The sequence below is a fragment of the Daphnia carinata genome, chromosome 3 (assembly GCF_022539665.2).
Source record: "Daphnia carinata strain CSIRO-1 chromosome 3, CSIRO_AGI_Dcar_HiC_V3, whole genome shotgun sequence".
NCBI classification, from domain to species: domain Eukaryota; kingdom Metazoa; phylum Arthropoda; class Branchiopoda; order Diplostraca; family Daphniidae; genus Daphnia; species Daphnia carinata.
Genome location: NC_081333.1, coordinates 12,884,727 through 12,900,501, shown reverse-complemented (window position 1 = coordinate 12,900,501; position 15,775 = coordinate 12,884,727). Strand labels below are relative to the sequence as shown.

At 40.9% G+C, this 15,775-nt stretch overlaps 5 protein-coding genes across 8 annotated transcripts; 3 read left to right on the top strand and 2 right to left on the bottom strand.

Moving 5' to 3' along the window:
- The first annotated feature begins 1,298 nt into the window (after positions 1 to 1,298).
- Positions 1,299 to 5,668, top strand: LOC130698464 (WD repeat-containing protein 26-like). 3 transcript variants are annotated; one of them, XM_057521115.2, is made up of 13 exons: positions 1,299 to 1,693; positions 2,015 to 2,266; positions 2,354 to 2,484; positions 2,549 to 2,799; positions 2,868 to 3,296; positions 3,383 to 3,502; positions 3,582 to 3,720; positions 3,786 to 4,046; positions 4,108 to 4,253; positions 4,318 to 4,420; positions 4,485 to 4,590; positions 4,670 to 4,951; positions 5,255 to 5,668. In XM_057521115.2, the coding sequence occupies exons 3-13, from the start codon at positions 2,464 to 2,466 to the stop codon at positions 5,272 to 5,274; spliced, it is 1,878 nt and encodes a 625-aa protein (XP_057377098.1). In that variant the 5' UTR covers positions 1,299 to 1,693; positions 2,015 to 2,266; positions 2,354 to 2,463; the 3' UTR covers positions 5,275 to 5,668. The 3 variants fall into 3 exon arrangements, with proteins under 3 accessions (XP_057377098.1, XP_057377096.1, XP_057377097.1); XM_057521113.2 differs by having other exon boundaries at positions 5,187 to 5,668; XM_057521114.2 differs by lacking the exon at positions 1,299 to 1,693 and adding an exon at positions 1,702 to 1,867 and having other exon boundaries at positions 5,187 to 5,668.
- On the bottom strand, positions 5,609 to 7,640 carry LOC130698471 (RNA polymerase II-associated factor 1 homolog). Its single transcript, XM_057521124.2, has 5 exons — positions 7,332 to 7,640; positions 7,056 to 7,247; positions 6,719 to 6,998; positions 5,868 to 6,649; positions 5,609 to 5,805 (listed from the first exon to the last, which is right to left on the bottom strand). Exons 1-5 carry the CDS (start codon positions 7,514 to 7,516, stop codon positions 5,718 to 5,720), a joined length of 1,527 nt encoding a protein of 508 aa, XP_057377107.1. The 5' UTR covers positions 7,517 to 7,640; the 3' UTR covers positions 5,609 to 5,717.
- Positions 7,641 to 8,500: 860 nt separating this feature from the next.
- LOC130698684 (transcription factor kayak-like) lies at positions 8,501 to 11,005 on the top strand. The gene is made up of 6 exons (XM_059494385.1): positions 8,501 to 8,686; positions 8,883 to 8,990; positions 9,053 to 9,272; positions 9,333 to 9,541; positions 9,610 to 9,714; positions 9,784 to 11,005. Exons 2-6 carry the CDS (start codon positions 8,889 to 8,891, stop codon positions 10,405 to 10,407), a joined length of 1,260 nt encoding a protein of 419 aa, XP_059350368.1. The 5' UTR covers positions 8,501 to 8,686; positions 8,883 to 8,888; the 3' UTR covers positions 10,408 to 11,005.
- An 828-nt stretch (positions 11,006 to 11,833) lies between these two features.
- Positions 11,834 to 15,054, top strand: LOC130698463 (tetratricopeptide repeat protein 27-like). Of its 2 annotated transcripts, XM_057521112.2 has the most exons (11): positions 11,834 to 12,006; positions 12,067 to 12,220; positions 12,279 to 12,510; positions 12,570 to 12,831; positions 12,888 to 13,125; positions 13,189 to 13,255; positions 13,312 to 13,644; positions 13,713 to 13,886; positions 13,988 to 14,140; positions 14,200 to 14,361; positions 14,419 to 15,054. In XM_057521112.2, exons 1-11 carry the CDS (start codon positions 11,910 to 11,912, stop codon positions 14,980 to 14,982), a joined length of 2,436 nt encoding a protein of 811 aa, XP_057377095.1. In that variant the 5' UTR covers positions 11,834 to 11,909; the 3' UTR covers positions 14,983 to 15,054. The 2 variants fall into 2 exon arrangements, with proteins under 2 accessions (XP_057377095.1, XP_059350381.1); XM_059494398.1 differs by lacking the exon at positions 11,834 to 12,006 and having other exon boundaries at positions 12,120 to 12,220; positions 12,289 to 12,510.
- LOC130698486 (signal recognition particle 14 kDa protein-like) lies at positions 15,040 to 15,742 on the bottom strand. Its single transcript, XM_057521143.2, has 4 exons — positions 15,611 to 15,742; positions 15,471 to 15,543; positions 15,290 to 15,399; positions 15,040 to 15,229 (listed from the first exon to the last, which is right to left on the bottom strand). The coding sequence occupies exons 1-4, from the start codon at positions 15,632 to 15,634 to the stop codon at positions 15,101 to 15,103; spliced, it is 336 nt and encodes a 111-aa protein (XP_057377126.1). The 5' UTR covers positions 15,635 to 15,742; the 3' UTR covers positions 15,040 to 15,100.
- Between the last annotated feature and the right edge of the window lie 33 nt (positions 15,743 to 15,775).

Below are 15,775 nucleotides of genomic sequence, written 5' to 3'. Positions count from 1 at the left end.
TGCGGAAGGGGTCTTTGTCGACCTGCTAATATGCAGGAAATGTCTCATCACATTGACCAGCTGTCGTCTTCTTTTTTTTCTTTTTCGAAAGTGGCTCTCGTTAAAACGTCCTTGTCAGCAGGCGATCGTCAAAAATGCGCCAGACAACAACAACAAGGCCTGCAAACTCTCGTCCAAACAGCACGAAACAATTTTCAATTTGAACGATTTTTACGACATTGGTCGCGCCGTTTCTATACGACTCCGACGTGTTTTTCTTCAACAGAATTTCTTGAAACAACATTCACGTTATTATTCATCACATATTTACTGTACACACCAGTTTCATTTTTTTTTTTTTTTTTTTAACTGAGACGACATCTGCTCTTCTCCTAGTGGCTGGCGGTTGGGTCGGCACGGCGGGAACGTGACTCGAGTCCGGCTGCGGGCATTCTACACGCTTGATCAAATATCAAAAAAAAAAAAAAAAAAAAAACTTAAAAAAATAAAAAATCGCCATCTAGCAGCACGAGAGAAGCGCATTCTGGTGCAAAGACTGAAAATACTTTTATTTGTTCTAATGTAACAAAAGGCTGTGCCTCTTTCGCCCAGTTTTATTTGAAAAAAAAAAAAAAAAAAAAAAAAAAAACTATTTCGTGAATGTTAGCTAGAACGATTCCAATTTGTCCGTGACACGTCAGACGGTTCGTTTGCAATACAACCGTTGAAGGAGCTCGCGCGGCTATCGTTCAAAGTTCCCTTCATTTTTTTTTTTTTTTTTTTTTTTATGTAGGAAAGAAAAAAAAAAAAAAAAAAAACTGTGATAACTCAGCGTATCCTTTTGGTGGTTTTTTTTGCATATCGTCTGACGCGTATTATTAAGTTTTCTTTTTTTTTTTTTTTTTTGCTCATTTACATTGTCCGTCTCAGTTATCTCCACCTGCAGTGCAACAATTTCTGCTGATTATTCGGAATCCTTTTAAAATTTCATTTTCATTTTTGCTTGTGTGGAGAGCGGATCTTGAATCTCGTTTCCAGTCTGACTGTCTCCCGGTTCACTTGAAACTAGAAACCGTCTGCGAAAATTGAGTTTCAAGGCTTTAAATTGTCTGCCGTACATGTATACCACATTTAATAGTCGAAAGCCATTTCACCAAGTTTCATGATTTTTATTTATTTCCATATTCGGTCGCCAGGTGGCTATTGCCACAACTCTTACGTTTGTCGCCAGGTGGCAGCCGTAGCCAAGTAGTCTTATTTTAATGGAAGAAGGAGGCTCCTCCGCGCAACTTTTACTTGTAGAAAAGATAGGAAAGCGCAGTCTCGGAGGTTTTTAGATATTTAAACAAAAACAGCTTGGTCAGCTGTTTTTACTTTTTTTTCTTTTTTTCCCCTTTCTTGTTTCACTTCGCCATATCTTGCGCAGAAGGGGCAAAGAGACGAGAAATCTACGATAGCAGAGAGAAATCAGTCGAACAGTGAAGCTCTCAACCCAAATCTCTACTCTCTGTTTTGTGTATATGCGTGTGTGTGAGCGCCTCTGTGTACACACAATTTTTGGCAACAAGGGGATACGAGTTTATACTTGCCCTTCTCTCCCTTCTCACTCTTTTTTTTTTTTACCCAGTTTACCATAATAAACTCCACTGCTGCATAAAGTTATCCCCCCAAAAAAGATTTTTAACGTCGCTGCGTGGTTGACAATCGTTCGAAGGTAGCTATTTTAATCGAAAGTCGATGCTTTGTTTAGGGTCACTCTTCCCCTCTTTGTCCTTGGAAGATTGTTACTTGCTGACACGAGTAATGGACGGTGGCGTAACGTTCGATTCCGTTTTTTAATAGCAACTAATCCTCTCTTGGATAATCGTGGAAAATTTAGTTCGTGCCCGTTCGTCGTTCCATTTCTTTTTATCATTTTTAGTAATACCCACAATTCAAGTTTGATGCTTGAGAAATGTTGTGTTGGCTTTGCATGTTTATAACTCGTGTTTTATTTACTTGTTCTGTTTGTTTTTTTTGTTTTTTTTTTATTCAGGTGTATGGCTGTGTGCATGTGAATGTGATGAAATTTCTTATGGTGGTCATGCAACCAGAGCCCAAAAGAAGTTGAAGCTACGTTCATCTTATTGACCAGGAAGAGAGAAAGACAGACGGTGGCTTCCATAATTGAGCAAAATTCCTCGTAAGGTGTCTGGAATCCCGCCGTCTCTTGAAGGAAGAGCAGCGTGGAGTGGTGAGCAGCAACTTGGTGGGCAGGCGCAGCTGGCCGGACGTCTGGCCTTACTAGGTCTCAATATTTAGCAGCAGTTGCAGCGGTTTTTACTCCAACTTTTTCCTTTGTTTGTTTTTTCTACTTTGCATTTTATTTTACCAGGCCACGCCATACTGGCCTCGACCAGTGACGAATCGGATGAAGGTGGAGCAGCCCAGCCACCAAAAAAGAAGCTCCGCTCCGCAACCTGCTCAGCGATACCCAGCAACAATATGCAGCAGCAAGCTACAACAGTATGATGAATGTCGAACAAATACCTCCGTTACTTTTACAACTCCTTTTGTTTTTATTATCCAGGCCAAGAATGGCTGTTCGTCAAAAGATGCCAACAATGGTAGTAAAAATGATGGTGGCCCCGCTACCGAGTCTCTGTTCGGTTTAAAAGACGTTGACGGCGTTGTGGGAGGCACTAAGCATGGAGGACTGTTCGCTGAAGCTGATCAAAGTTTTGCCGAATTGGATGGACTCATTCAACCCAAAACTGTTTCGAAAACTGACCAGGAAATCGTACGGATAATCGGACAGCATTTGACGTCGATAGGACTGCAGTGAGTTGCACAAACGTCTGTTTCATCGTTTAGACTCAGATACATCACTTTCTTTTGTGTCACTCTAGTCGGAGCGCCGAAGTCCTTATGCAAGAATCGGGTTGTCGACTAGATCACCCCGCAGCTGCCAAGTTTTGTCAGCACGTCATGGATGGCGATTGGAATAAGGCCGAGATGGATCTGAGTGAACTGAAGAATGTCTTGGTCTGCCCTCAGAATTTGGTCGAAATGAAATTCCTTCTTCAGGAGCAGAAATACCTCGAGTGCCTGGAAGACGGGCGGGTTATGGAGGCGTTGAACGTTCTCCGTCATGAATTGACTCCTCTCGGGCACAACGTCGCTCGCGTTCACGAGCTTTCCGGTTTTATGATGTGCTCGAGTGGTGAAGAATTGCGTGATATTGCTCGATGGCAGGGCAAAGGGCACCTGTCACGGGGAGCTCTCATGGAGAGGCTCCAGCGCTTCTTGCCTGCGTCAATCATGTTACCTCCTAGAAGGTGACCGATTTCTTTTGATTTTTACATTTGATTTATTGTCGTGATTCTTACCATCGTTCGACTAACGTGGGTGTTTTATATTTTAGGCTTCACGCTTTATTAACGCAAGCAGTAGATTCTCAGAAAGAACGTTGTCCTTATCATAATGTGAAATCGAATGCCCCTTTTGACAACGTATCTCTGTTGAATGATCACCTGTGTTCCAAGTAAGATAGATAATCTTTTTTTGTTAATTAGAAGAAGAGGTTCAGTATGCTTAAATTATTTTTGTTATCGCGAATTCAGGGAACAACTTCCTCTGGAGACACTGCAAGTTCTCAACGATCACTGTGATGAAGTTTGGTTTTGTCGGTTTTCGCCCGACGGCACCAAACTGGCAACCGGATCCAAAGACACCACTGTGATGATATGGAATGTGGATCCGGTACGTGTCGAAACATCTGGCTATTTACACGTTTGATTTGCTTAAGTTTGACCTTTTCGCTTTAGGATAACTGTTCGCTGACGCATTTGAAAACGCTGGAAGGCCATTCGTACGGCGTAGCTTATTTGTCGTGGAGCCCAGACAGCAGTCATCTGGCTGCATGTGGTCCCGACGACTGCCCAGAACTGTGGGTTTGGCAAGTCGAGACGGGTCAATTGAGGACCAAATTGTCGCACGCCTCTGAGGATTCGCTGACGTCGTGCGCTTGGCATCCGGATGGTAGACGTTTTGTGGCTGGCGGATGTCGTGGACAATTCTATCTCTGCGTAATTTTTATTTCATTCAAATAACAAAAATTTAATAATCCGCTTTGCGTTGCATTTTCAGGATTTGGAAGGAAACGTGCTGGAATCTTGGGAGGGAGTTCGAGTTCAAGCGCTGGCCTGGAAGATGGACGGCAAAACTGTGCTGGCTGCCGACACGCATCATCGCATTAGAGGATATAACTTTGATGACCTGACAGACTGCAACATGTGAGAGATTTTGGCTTTGTTCCATCATTTCTATTTTGCACTAATTGTATGAGTACGATGATAGACTACAAGAAGATCATCCAATTATGTCGTTCACGGTCAACAGCACAGGCCGTTTGGCTTTGCTCAACGTCGCTACTCAGGGTGTTCACCTGTGGGATCTTCAGGTAAACTCTCATTCAGATCCCAATTTGCTTAATTTTAATCTTTGATTTGATTGAATGTGACCAGGATCGCATTTTGGTGCGCAAGTACCAAGGATTGACCCAAGGTTTCTACACGATCCACTCAGGTTTCGGTGGATTAGGACAGGAATTCATCGCTAGTGGCAGCGAAGGTGAAACAGAAAAGCTTTCATTTCTTTCCCCCTTTGTATTCATAATTGAAATTTTTATCGCAATTTTTAATACGAACAGATAACAAAGTTTTCGTGTGGCATATACGTCGTGAGCTACCTCTAGCAACACTGACGGGTCATTCCAGAACGGTCAATTGTGTTCACTGGAACCCGCGCTTCCCTCATCTGCTCGCTTCAGCTTCAGATGACGGCACGGTCCGGCTATGGGGGCCGTCGCAGGAATGCCGCAATTCTGCTACTGCTGCCAGTACACAAGCCACTACAAATAATGCAGCCGCTACTGCATCGGCCGTCACTAATCATTCATCTGGTAGCCCCAAACCCACTCCGTCTAACTCAGGTCCGTAATTCCTTGGAGCCCTTGGAGGCTACGCTAAAAAACAAATTAATAATTAAAAATTTGCTATTATAAGAAAGAGAAAAGAAATTTGACATTTTTTTGTCTTTTGTTTGGTCGTGAGAAATAAAAAAAAAAGGAAAAAAAAGAAACGTAAAAAAAAAATCTATAGTCAACTGAGTAGATTTTTTCTTTCTTTTTCGTCCCGTTTCTTTTTTTTCTTTATCTCATTGCACAGGTCATTCATCGTATACTGGTGCATCGAACGGATCCTAGTTTAATACGCGAATTTTATTTTGTCTAAAGGAGAGAGTGATGGGGATTGATAGCCAGTTCTCGATTCGCACTCCCCTCATAGATGTTTATGTACATACGAGCGATTAGGCGAGTTAAAGTGTATCGCAACAATGGGCGATGACTACCGGAAAAGAAACACCATCACCGTTTTGCTTCTCTTCTGGTGTGTCACCTGTTTCGCCAATCCGCAAATATTATTCATCTCGGCCACTACTAGACGCGAAATCCTGTATTCATCTTTTTATTCGTTGAAGAAGAGTCAGTCTACAAGAGAAAGACGTTGAGAACAAGGTTTTACCAGCCTTGAACGTTTATTTCAAGTCGTTCATCCCCTCTTGAACTTGACGAGAAATAAATTGAAGTGAAAGCATTTCTCATTGTATTATGGACGCCGCCGATTGATACAAACCCCTCGGATTGTTATTATTCAATTTCATTTTTTTTTTTTCTTCATTCTTTTCATTGTGCGAATTCATTCGCTGTCGCTGCTGCTTCCACTGCTGCTGGCGCTACTGCTGGCACTGGACGATGAAGATGAACTACCACTTCCACTGCTGCTCCTATTTTCAAGAAGAATATTTAAAACAAGGTCTAGATGTTGCAGGTATATAATATTCAATACTTTTTATCCTGCGCCTGGTCAACTTCTGCAGCCGGTGGTGAAGCAGAACGGTGGGATGATGCTGCACTAGAGGATCGCGAGCGACTGCTAGAACCTGCGCTACTAGCAGATCTTGGAGATTTGGACTTGGACCGGGAGCGTGACCGAGAACGCTCACTACGCGCGTCACTTTCAGCATCTTTATCTTCATCTTCTTTGTCGTCCTCTTTGGCCAGTCGTGTACTACCGACTTCTACTTCTTCTTCGTCGTCGTTTTCTTCTTCATCCTCTTCCATATCTGCTTCGTCCTCAGCTTGATTGGCGGGTTCCAGCTGCCTTTCGCGCTGACGGAACATGCGATGCTCACGCGATGTCAACGAACGATGTTTCAGCACCAGTCGGGTGTTGGATGTGGCAGGCTCGCCAGGTTTCGGTCGCCTTTTAGTCAGTCGAACTCTCGTCTCCAATTCGTTATAGTAAACGGCATCGTCGCGGAAGACAATAAAGTAGTTTTCTTCGTAGCCTTTAGAGGCCTTACTTTTGACGTTCCAATGATACTGACGGGCCATTTTGTAGTCATACTCGTCATTGTCATCGTAATCGATGGACTGGGAGGCATCTCGTGCGCGTTTCGTCAAGGTTTCCGATGTTGGTAAAAAGTAGGCAACAAATTGTTCTCCAGTTTCATCCATCACGCCTCGAATCATAGCCTGAGACATTTCCTCAACTTGCACGTGAGTAGGCCGATCCACGGGTGCCGGATTTGCATCGAAGATAACCTGGGCACATGGATACTTCCATAACTGGTGAGAAAGGTAAAGATGTAGAATTAGGATAAGCTAGAAAGGTAATACAATATAATAAACTGTAACCTTGAAATCGGGAAGAACGGGCAAGACTTCAACGGCAGTGACGCCCTTTTTGCTGCTGTGCTCCACAATGGGTTTCTTGGCATCAGAAAAGGTTTTTTCAATAGCTTTAATCTGGCTCTCATGATCCATGTATACATGTTCTTCCTTGAGAGCCTTCTTCATGCTATAACCTACTTTAGCCTCTACTTTTTCAATTGTCATAGGCTGGAATCGTGTGGCTTCAGTTGAAATGTATTCTGTACGCCTCAACCAGGATACATTCTTGGCATGTTGTGCTTTTCTGCAGGTAAAAACTGTAAATTTCCTCCTCACGATAAAACAATCACTGTCAAATTACCTTTTGGCATCTTGAGGTGCATGATGGGAGTCTTCTTCCAGCAATCTTTCATCAGCAGGATCCAAATGAGCATTTTGCTCCTTGGCATAAGCTTCTGGATTAATTAGATCAATAGTGATGCCAAGATCATGCTCAGCAAGCAACTCATACTTGTAGTTCTTTTCCAAAGAAGTGGCATTGTACTGTATAAACCTGCAATGGTAATTAATTGATTGTTTTTATTCCTATGCCTCATTTAGCCTGCTTAAAATAATATTACTTTAAAATATCTATTACCTATTGGAATCGAATGGATAAGTTATGAATTTAGGATCGAAGGGAATATCTGGAAGAGTGTTGCAATATTTCACCCGACAAACCAAATCCGTCCTTCTCTCTCCAGGCGCTGTTGTAACCGATGACGCCTGTTGGCGTCGACGGTCTCTGTCGGCATTTTGCGGTGGATTTATGGTAGGAGGCATTCGACCAAGTTAAAGCAGGAAATCGAATAGCTAAAGAAACAAAACAGGTAACAACACGTTGAACGTTAGCGTACTCGAAAACAACAAACCCGCAACTAAAGTATTAGCCAAACATAGTTAACAAACATGATGTTGCAGCAGTGCCAGATTTGACAAAATGATATTGCCAAAATGTTTGAAATTTTCTATTTCTAAGCATTTGCATAATTTTACCAGCAAATTTTATTGTCACAAATGAACAAAAATATATGAGATTATAACTACGTTATTATAATCAATGGTACCTGAAAACTAGTTTATTTTTACGCTTAACACGTAAGATTCTGCTTGAACCCAGACGTTTTTTAATTAGCATTATAGAGAAGTAAAACCACGTGAAAAACGCTTCTTAGATCATGAGTTTCAACACTAGCTTCGTACAGTACATATAAAGTGGCATTTTTGGTTTTCAGGAGATAGGCGTAAACGATACTTTTGTCTAGAAAAAAAAGTCTTATCAATGATAAAGCTAACATTCTATCTTTCGATATGCAGCACACCTTTCTTTTCAAAGCGTTTAGTTACTACTCAAATTACTGCGTATTAAAAATCTGTACACATTTATCTGCGTCATTAAGGCCCTTTTATTGAGAAATATTTTGTACAAGATGTATTAGACACTTTCAAAATTCAACATAAAAAAATTGTATTTATTTTAGTTAGATTTCTGATGCATGTCCCTTTTCCCGCCACAAACATTTCAAGAATTTTCACCGAGAGGAGAGAGCTAGGTTTTTTCCTCTGACGTCACGAGTCTCGCTAGTCACGTGACGTCTCAGCCCGATGAGATCATCGCCAAACATAGTAAGAGGAAAAAGAGGTTGGAAATTGAAAACTATTTCCTTGGCATAAAGTGCAGCGGCTATTATATGAGCTAGATAAAAAACGAAATCGCTTATGAGTTGGCTTGGCAGCCTGTAGCACTAAATTGTGGATGCCGCTTCTGTATATTCTTGGTGGATAGTATAGTCGGAAAATAATGGAACGTATAAAGGCTTCCCCCAATCGTACGGAATTATGAGTCACCCTCTTGTGTTGTAGTAAAGTTTGTTGTGTGTATTACAAACCTAGTGTTCTGCAGCCGTTTAAACTAGTTTTACGTTCAGGGATTTCATCTACTAGGCCGAATAAGTAAGTTTGTAAGGCCCTATTTTCCATAAACGTTGAGATTCATGGCTGCCACCAAACGTATGATTGTGGCCTTGAATTGTCTTATCGGAATAACCATGGTTAAGCGTCACTAACATCTGCGTCATATTTCTTAGATTTCAAGTTAATTCACAAGTCCTCAATAATCTAATTAATCTTATATCTGTACATTTTTCAGAAAGCAATGTATTCAGCACCTCCTGAAAACCATGATGCCACTCGCCTAACGGTGGCTGATATCCTCTCTACAATGGCAAATTCTGTTGACGCAATGACACCTACAACTGTAAGTGTCTGATTTCGTAATCTGTTGTGTTTGATAACCAATTTTTTTTCTTTTGGTTTTAGCTGTCCTTATTAGATGGACTTACTGGTGTGCCCACTAGAACAACACCCACGTTAACCCCTACTACACTTAGAAATATTGAACAAACATTTTTGGATTTGGCGGCGAACCAGATGTCTCATGATAGAGAAGCTGGTTTTGTACCACCAATGGTACCTTCAAATTCATTTACTACATCAGTTCCAAATTATACTGTAACTGTTACAACATCGACTGAGCAAGGTATTATTGATGTTAACAGGAAAATAAAAATCTAAGTTACAACAAAATATATGTTTATAGATGTGAAACCACAGTGGCTAGGTGCCTCTGTTTCACAGCAAAGCAATGGCGATTCACCTCCTCCACCGAGAAATACAACAAGACGGATGAGTGTAGGCAGTAACAGCAGTAGTAGCAACAGTGGCTATAGCAGTACCACGATGAGTCTCACTTCCGGTACCGCACGCCGTGGTGGTGGCCGGCGTAAAGAGGATCGCGACAGGGAAGAGGTAGTATTCGTGTTAGTGGTTTGCCTTAATTGAATCAAGATCTCAAAAATACGTTTCATGTTTTTTAGCCTGGTGAGGACTCTGGCAAGAGGTTGATGCGTCGCGAACGAAACAAACAAGCCGCTGCCCGTTGCCGCAAGAGACGTCTTGATCATACCATGGCTCTCCAACAAGTAATTTGATTGTCAGTTTTATTATGCTCGCGAAAAAGTTTGAAACGTTTTTATTTCTCACGCTACTAGGAAACTGATCTGTGGGAAGAAAAGAAGCAAAACTTGCAGAACGAAATCCGCCAGTTGCAAAAACACAAAGAAGAGCTGGAACAGTTATTGGATTCTCACCGACCTCAGTGCAAGATGATGCGGAAGACGTCCCATTACGTCCCGAACAACAAGGCACCTGTTCTTCCCGCCATGCCTAATTTGATGCCTATACCAAATGGCCAGCAACAACAGCAGCAGCAGCAGCAGCATTTGCATACACAACAACAGCCCATTAAAGAGGAACGTCAAGAAAGCGACGACTCTTCATCAGATGGATTGATCGAGTTCACGCGACCGACGATAGCTCCTCGTCCTCGTCCTACATCGTTGCCTGTTGCTTCACCTTTCGCAAATGCTCCACCACGGTCCTCCAATAATAACTGGCATGAAATCGCCGGAATCGCCATAACAACACCTTCATCGGGTATTCCGGGATTCAACTTTGATTCGCTGATGGAGGGTGGAACAGGGCTTACTCCCGTCGTGCCTAGCCCATCATGTGGCACACAGCAGCAGCGTAGCAACACAGGAGGCAATGGAACCACCCTGCCTGTTGACTTGTCCAGTCCTGAAGCTGTGAACCGCAAGCTGGTTTCACTTTGATATTTTCCTCATAGGTAAAAATAACCTTAATAAGTTACTTTATTAGGGGATAAAACTGGGTATCATCTTAAAATGATGTGAAATTTACATTTGTATGCCCTTTGCCCCTATATTTATTTTTAACAGCCGATAAACAATTGTAGTATGTCACATACTAAAAAAAACTTCTTAAAGCTCATTCAATCGCCATTGATTGACCTATGCAAATCGATTTGTCTTAAAAGCCTTAACAATTGCGGGAATCGCTTTTTTAAATTCTTCCTATTACTCGTAAGTTTAGTTTTGTAAACTAATTGGGTTGTTTGATTCACGCGTGGTATCTTTTTGCCCTCCCACAGGACCCTTTGCATTCCCGTTGCTCCACTAGTCTCGAATGTCTCTGTAATGAGCATCGTTTCTCCCCTTTTTTTCTTTTAGCTCCCCTCATTTGTTTTTTTCTCCCTATGCAGAATTTATTAAGGTTGGCTACAACGAAATTTATTGCCGATCCATGCCTTTATTTGTTGAAAAAACTGTATTTTGTCATACATTGATAGTTGATACTACTCTTCTATAATCCGCTTAAATTGACTGCAATAAACAACATTTGATAGCTTGATTTTTTATAAGCCCTATTGGCGTTAGAACCAACAAAAACTTACGGGTATCGAAGAGGGTCACATAGCTCGATGATAAGCTGCCTGCATCCATGAACCGTCTTTCAGGCCATGGGGAGAACTTACGAACAACCTACAAGCTACGATTACCTCTTCTCTACCTTCAGTTTGTGGGTCGATCTTCAACGTGTAGCGAACGGTACTACAGATCGATGTGAAACGTCTGTAAACGTGTCAAGTGTGTGTGTGTGTTTTTTTAGGTGTAGGCATGGCTCTTCGTTTTTCTTCGTCTTCTTTCTGGAATTTTTATTTGAAGCGATGGTGATGTAGAAACTTGCGTAATCCGATGAGATGAAGAATCCGTTGAGACGAATCTTGAACGATGAAGTGGGTGGGAGCGGAGGGTGGTGGGAGGAGAGCATGGAGGGAGGGAGGGCTTGAAATTGGAGGTGGCGGGAATCAAACCCGGGACCGACAAAATACAAAGCGTGGGTGGTAACCACTGTGCCAGGACCGCACATCCCAACCAAATTTAGCTTTGGATGTCATCCATTGGTATAGGCAGCCTATGTACAGAGGGTGAGTAAAAGAAGTATGGCGCTGTGGCATAGTACGCGGCTATAAAACTGATTTCACGGGTTCGAAACTTAGATGTTATAACATTTTAATTTTTTTTTGCGTTTAGCAACGTGCTCACAGCAAATGCACAACGTGATGGACATATTAAATATCTTTCTTGTTTCTTTATAGAGTAGAGACCCGAGGAACCCCAGGCCCCCAGTTTGAATTACCGATTTACGTCGTCTGCACAGGAGTCTTCCACGTGCTTATTCAAAGGAAGGACTGTGGTTGGAACAATTTCTTACACTGTAATTCTGGATTGCCTAAAAGCCTTCGAGAAAAAAGATGTCTGAGTTATTTTCTAACCAAATAACTCCTGCTGTGGAATTATCTCTACTGAATACACTGCCCAGATCAAAAGATTTGACTCATTTGTGTGATGGTATTAGTCAGACATAAGAATTCCATCAAAAAGCGTTGTAACAACTGTAAACATTTTTAGATCTGAAAAAACTGGTAACATTGTTTAAAGAAGGAAGCTTTGAAGAAATTTTGAAGCTTAGTCCAATCAATATTTTTGAAACTGGTGTACAACAATCTTCCATCAAGCAAGAAGTTCAAAATTTTCTTGACAACAATTCAAATGATGAGAGCAGGTAAATTTTGGAAGCCTATGCGAATAAAATTCCTAGCAATAATTTTACTATTGACTAGTTGTTTTCAGGTGTTTTGTATTGGACTTTCCGCCTTGCATCGCTTTATCCAGAGCAACTGGCTTGGTTTCAATCAGTTTGGTATGCCAGTAGATAGTGGGTCAGATGATGTGTCAAAACAAGGTCTCATTCTTGATGCCGAAAGCCTCCTCCCAACTACGAAAGACCTACAACTGCTGCTTGTTGCCAAAACAATCTTATATGACTTAAAGGAGCGGTTCACCCACTTTAAGGTGTGCATTTATATCATGTAAAGCTAAAAGAAACACTAATTTACATTCATTTCTGGAAGTTCTTTGGTTGGTGGCTTATTAGGTATATATTTGTTCACCAACGAGTCCTAGAAGAATCATCCCAATTACTTCATTCAGCTTTTCTAGATATTGTTAGTGAAATTGATAAACTTGAAAAGCATGTTGAAGCTGACCTGCATTTTAGCTCCTTGCTGCACCTAGAAGTGGGCTACACACATTTATTGTATGGTGAGGTGCAGAAAACCAAGATTCACTTTGAAAAAGCGTATCACATTGTTAACTTCAGATGTGAATGGACAGGTATAGTTAATGGCATCCATTAGAATCTCGAATACTGAACATATTTCTCTAATTAGGGGCGATGGGAAAGAGGACTCAGCATCAACAAATCGCGCTGCCTCAACTCACGATTAAAGTTCATTGTGACATTGATGATGCGCTGGTAGATAAAGAACGAGAAATTGCTAGTGATCTACCGAAAGATATCAAATTGGATGATGATACCCGTTTAAACCAAATTGCCTTTATTAATAAAGATGACAATATTCTTCCTGATTTGCCTCCTCTGTACCAGGCTCTTTTGATTGCTCATGCGTAAGTTGCTTAAACTTTTCACAAACGTTTTCAATTTTAAATCTCTTCTGTATTTGGTTTTAGAACAGAAAAAGAAAAATTTTGTCCTAAAGACGAACTGCTTTGGGAGGAACTGTCACCGCTACTGAACGTAAGATTAATGGCTTATTTTTCTGAAACAGTAACAGATTGATGATTACTTGACAGTGCATTTTAAGCCACCCGAAAATCTGGAGTTTTCATGTCAGCTCTTTGACGATGCGGTCAAAATTGGATGCGACGCATCGCCGCTCGGTCGAACGCGCTTTGTCGCAGTTGCAAGAACTAGCCGATTCTCTATCAAAAGATAGCCAATATGCAAACCGTCGAATTGAGTACTTTTATGTTTCGCGGATGCCACTTGAATTTGAACTCCAGAGTGTACTGGCTGAAGTGCTCCAAAGTCTTGGGGCTGTCAGTAGTGCATTGGACATATATATTCGATTACATAAATGGGAGGGTGTAATTACTTGTTACCAACAACTGGACAAGAAGCACAGGGTAAGTCTAGACTATTATTTACGCTGGAATTGCGCTTTCATAATCGTAGGTGTGTTTCTAAAATTTAGGCTGAAGAAATAGTGCGGCAAGAATTAGCGAAAGGCGAAACACCCAAACTATGGTGCCTACTTGGCAATTGTACCGATGATGTCTCTTGTTACGAGAAAGCCTGGGAGTTATCCCAGCATAAAAGTGCTCGTGCTCAGCGAGATTGGGCCTACTACTTTTATAACAAAAAACAGGTTTTTTACTTTTAAGTTTATTAATGATTATTTTTTTTTTTTTAATTTTATTTAATACTTTTAAATACGTGTGCGTTATCTTTTGCTGATTATTTAAATAGCTTCGGGAATCTATTCCGCACTTTCAAGAATCCCTTAAACTCAACTCATTGCAAGAAAGTGTTTGGATACGCCTAGCCTTCTCCGCAATGGAAATTGAGGACTGGGAAATTGCGGCTTCTGCGTACCGTCGCTATTGTATGCTAAACTCAGAGGTATGTCAACCGAATTTATCGATTGAAACAAATCGTCTTTTATTTGTTTTCTTTCTTAGTCTTTTGAGGCGTGGAATAATGTGGCAAAATGCTACACCAAACTAGGACAGAAAACCCGAGCTTGGAAAGCTCTGCAAGAAGCCGTAAAATGTAATTACGATAACTGGAAAATTTGGGACAACCTGATGGTAGTCTCCATTGACTGCTGTGAATATGAAGAGGTATTTCACATTATTTTTTTTTACGGTGCGTAATACCCATGATGATTGACTTTGTAGGCCATCCGTTCATACAACCGCATCCTTGATCTGAAAGAAAAACATGTAGATGTACAGGTGTTAAAAATTCTACTACAAGCCGTATTGGAAAACAAAGAAGACAACTACGGCCAAACGGTTGGACGGCTTGCTCCAGCGGTGCAAAAACTGCTTGGTCGATTCACGTCGCAAGTGACAAACAATGCACAAGTTTGGGAAATATACGCCGATCTTGTAGCTGATAATGCTGATACGGACATAACGACTATGTTTCGGGTTGCCCAGCTAATGCAGAAGTCCTATCGGAGTGCCATTCAGGAAAAAAATTGGGAAAAGGATATAATGTCGTGTACGTTAACTCTAAGTTTATGTAGAAAGTATGTTGATAGATGTCTAAATTTGTTAAGGAAAGATTTGTCTAAAGAAAACCTTCAGCTTGCTAGTTCAGCAAAACTCAGTTTAAGGTCTGCAATAAGCCAGGTTAAGCTTTGCTATGTGTTTGACATCCCAAAGGGGATACAAGAGGCACTTGATGTCCTTGAAGAACTTAACAAAGATTTACAGGATAAATTATCTAATGTCTAAGCTAATAACAATTCATGTTGCAAAAAGGTTGACTTTGCATGTGAATAAATTCCAATAAACATTTTTATACAATGCTTTTGTTTATTTTCCACCATAGATTGGATCTGGGAATGATAGGTTATTGTGTGGCCATAGCTTTAGATTTACGTTTCCCCTTAGATTTCTTTTGCTTTTTCAGGCCATCCATGTTGGATCGAATAGTGGAGCTGAAACTAGTCTGAAATTCTGATAGAAGACCTGCAGTTACCTAGGAGTGAATAAGTTAAGTTTAATAAGTTTTAACAAGTTTCTAGAAAAAAGTTTCTACTATTGTGCTTATTTTCTTGCTTCCCAGAGTTGCTCTGAAAATGCAACTGTATTCTGGCTCTTCTTTGTTGCTTTGTTCAACTCTGGGTATCGGTTTCTTTCTTCCATCATCTGAAACGATAAAAAATGCATCAAGTTTTCACGAATAATAAACATAATAAAATCGATATGTTTATTATTACATCGTTTTAGTGTCACCCTTACTGATCCTTGCAACCTGGCTTTTTGGTACATTAAAGTGAGCGCCGTGAGAAACTATAATCGTTGTACAACAAACTTAAAAATTAATCAGAAATTATTTTTAAAAAATTATGTAACTGACCGCACTGTTTTCGAGAACAACCATGGTTTGACGATCCAAATTTTTATCCAAGAAAATATTTGGGAAATCCGAACAACCTTTCAGTATATTTTTCAGCAGACAACTCAATGTAACGGGCCACAGAATTAGTAACCATATCTATCGCAAGATGACGACTTGGCCAAA

Excerpts from the sequence above, each read along its gene's own strand:
- LOC130698464 (XM_057521113.2), top strand. The coding sequence starts at position 2,464 with ATGCAGCAGCAAGCTACAACA. Across the intron at positions 3,297-3,382 it reads ATCATGTTACCTCCTAGAAG|GCTTCACGCTTTATTAACGC; the intron begins GTGACCGATTTC and ends TTTATATTTTAG. Across the intron at positions 4,591-4,669 it reads CATCGCTAGTGGCAGCGAAG|ATAACAAAGTTTTCGTGTGG; the intron begins GTGAAACAGAAA and ends TAATACGAACAG.
- LOC130698471 (XM_057521124.2), bottom strand. The coding sequence starts at position 7,516 with ATGCCTCCTACCATAAATCCACCGCAAAATGCCGACAGAGACCGTCGA. Across the intron at positions 6,650-6,718 it reads CCGTTCTTCCCGATTTCAAG|TTATGGAAGTATCCATGTGC; the intron begins GTTACAGTTTAT and ends CTTTCTCACCAG. Across the intron at positions 5,806-5,867 it reads GACCAGGCGCAGGATAAAAA|GAGCAGCAGTGGAAGTGGTA; the intron begins GTATTGAATATT and ends TCTTGAAAATAG.
- LOC130698684 (XM_059494385.1), top strand. The coding sequence starts at position 8,889 with ATGTATTCAGCACCTCCTGAAAACCATGATGCCACTCGCCTAACGGTG. Across the intron at positions 8,991-9,052 it reads ACGCAATGACACCTACAACT|CTGTCCTTATTAGATGGACT; the intron begins GTAAGTGTCTGA and ends TTTTGGTTTTAG. Across the intron at positions 9,273-9,332 it reads TACAACATCGACTGAGCAAG|ATGTGAAACCACAGTGGCTA; the intron begins GTATTATTGATG and ends ATATGTTTATAG.
- LOC130698463 (XM_057521112.2), top strand. The coding sequence starts at position 11,910 with ATGTCTGAGTTATTTTCTAACCAAATAACTCCTGCTGTGGAATTATCT. Across the intron at positions 12,832-12,887 it reads CTTCAGATGTGAATGGACAG|GGGCGATGGGAAAGAGGACT; the intron begins GTATAGTTAATG and ends TTCTCTAATTAG. Across the intron at positions 13,887-13,987 it reads ACTTTTATAACAAAAAACAG|CTTCGGGAATCTATTCCGCA; the intron begins GTTTTTTACTTT and ends TTATTTAAATAG.
- LOC130698486 (XM_057521143.2), bottom strand. The coding sequence starts at position 15,634 with ATGGTTGTTCTCGAAAACAGTGCG. Across the intron at positions 15,544-15,610 it reads TTGTTCTCGAAAACAGTGCG|TTTCTCACGGCGCTCACTTT; the intron begins GTCAGTTACATA and ends CAACGATTATAG. Across the intron at positions 15,230-15,289 it reads GCAAGAAAATAAGCACAATA|GTAACTGCAGGTCTTCTATC; the intron begins GTAGAAACTTTT and ends ATTCACTCCTAG.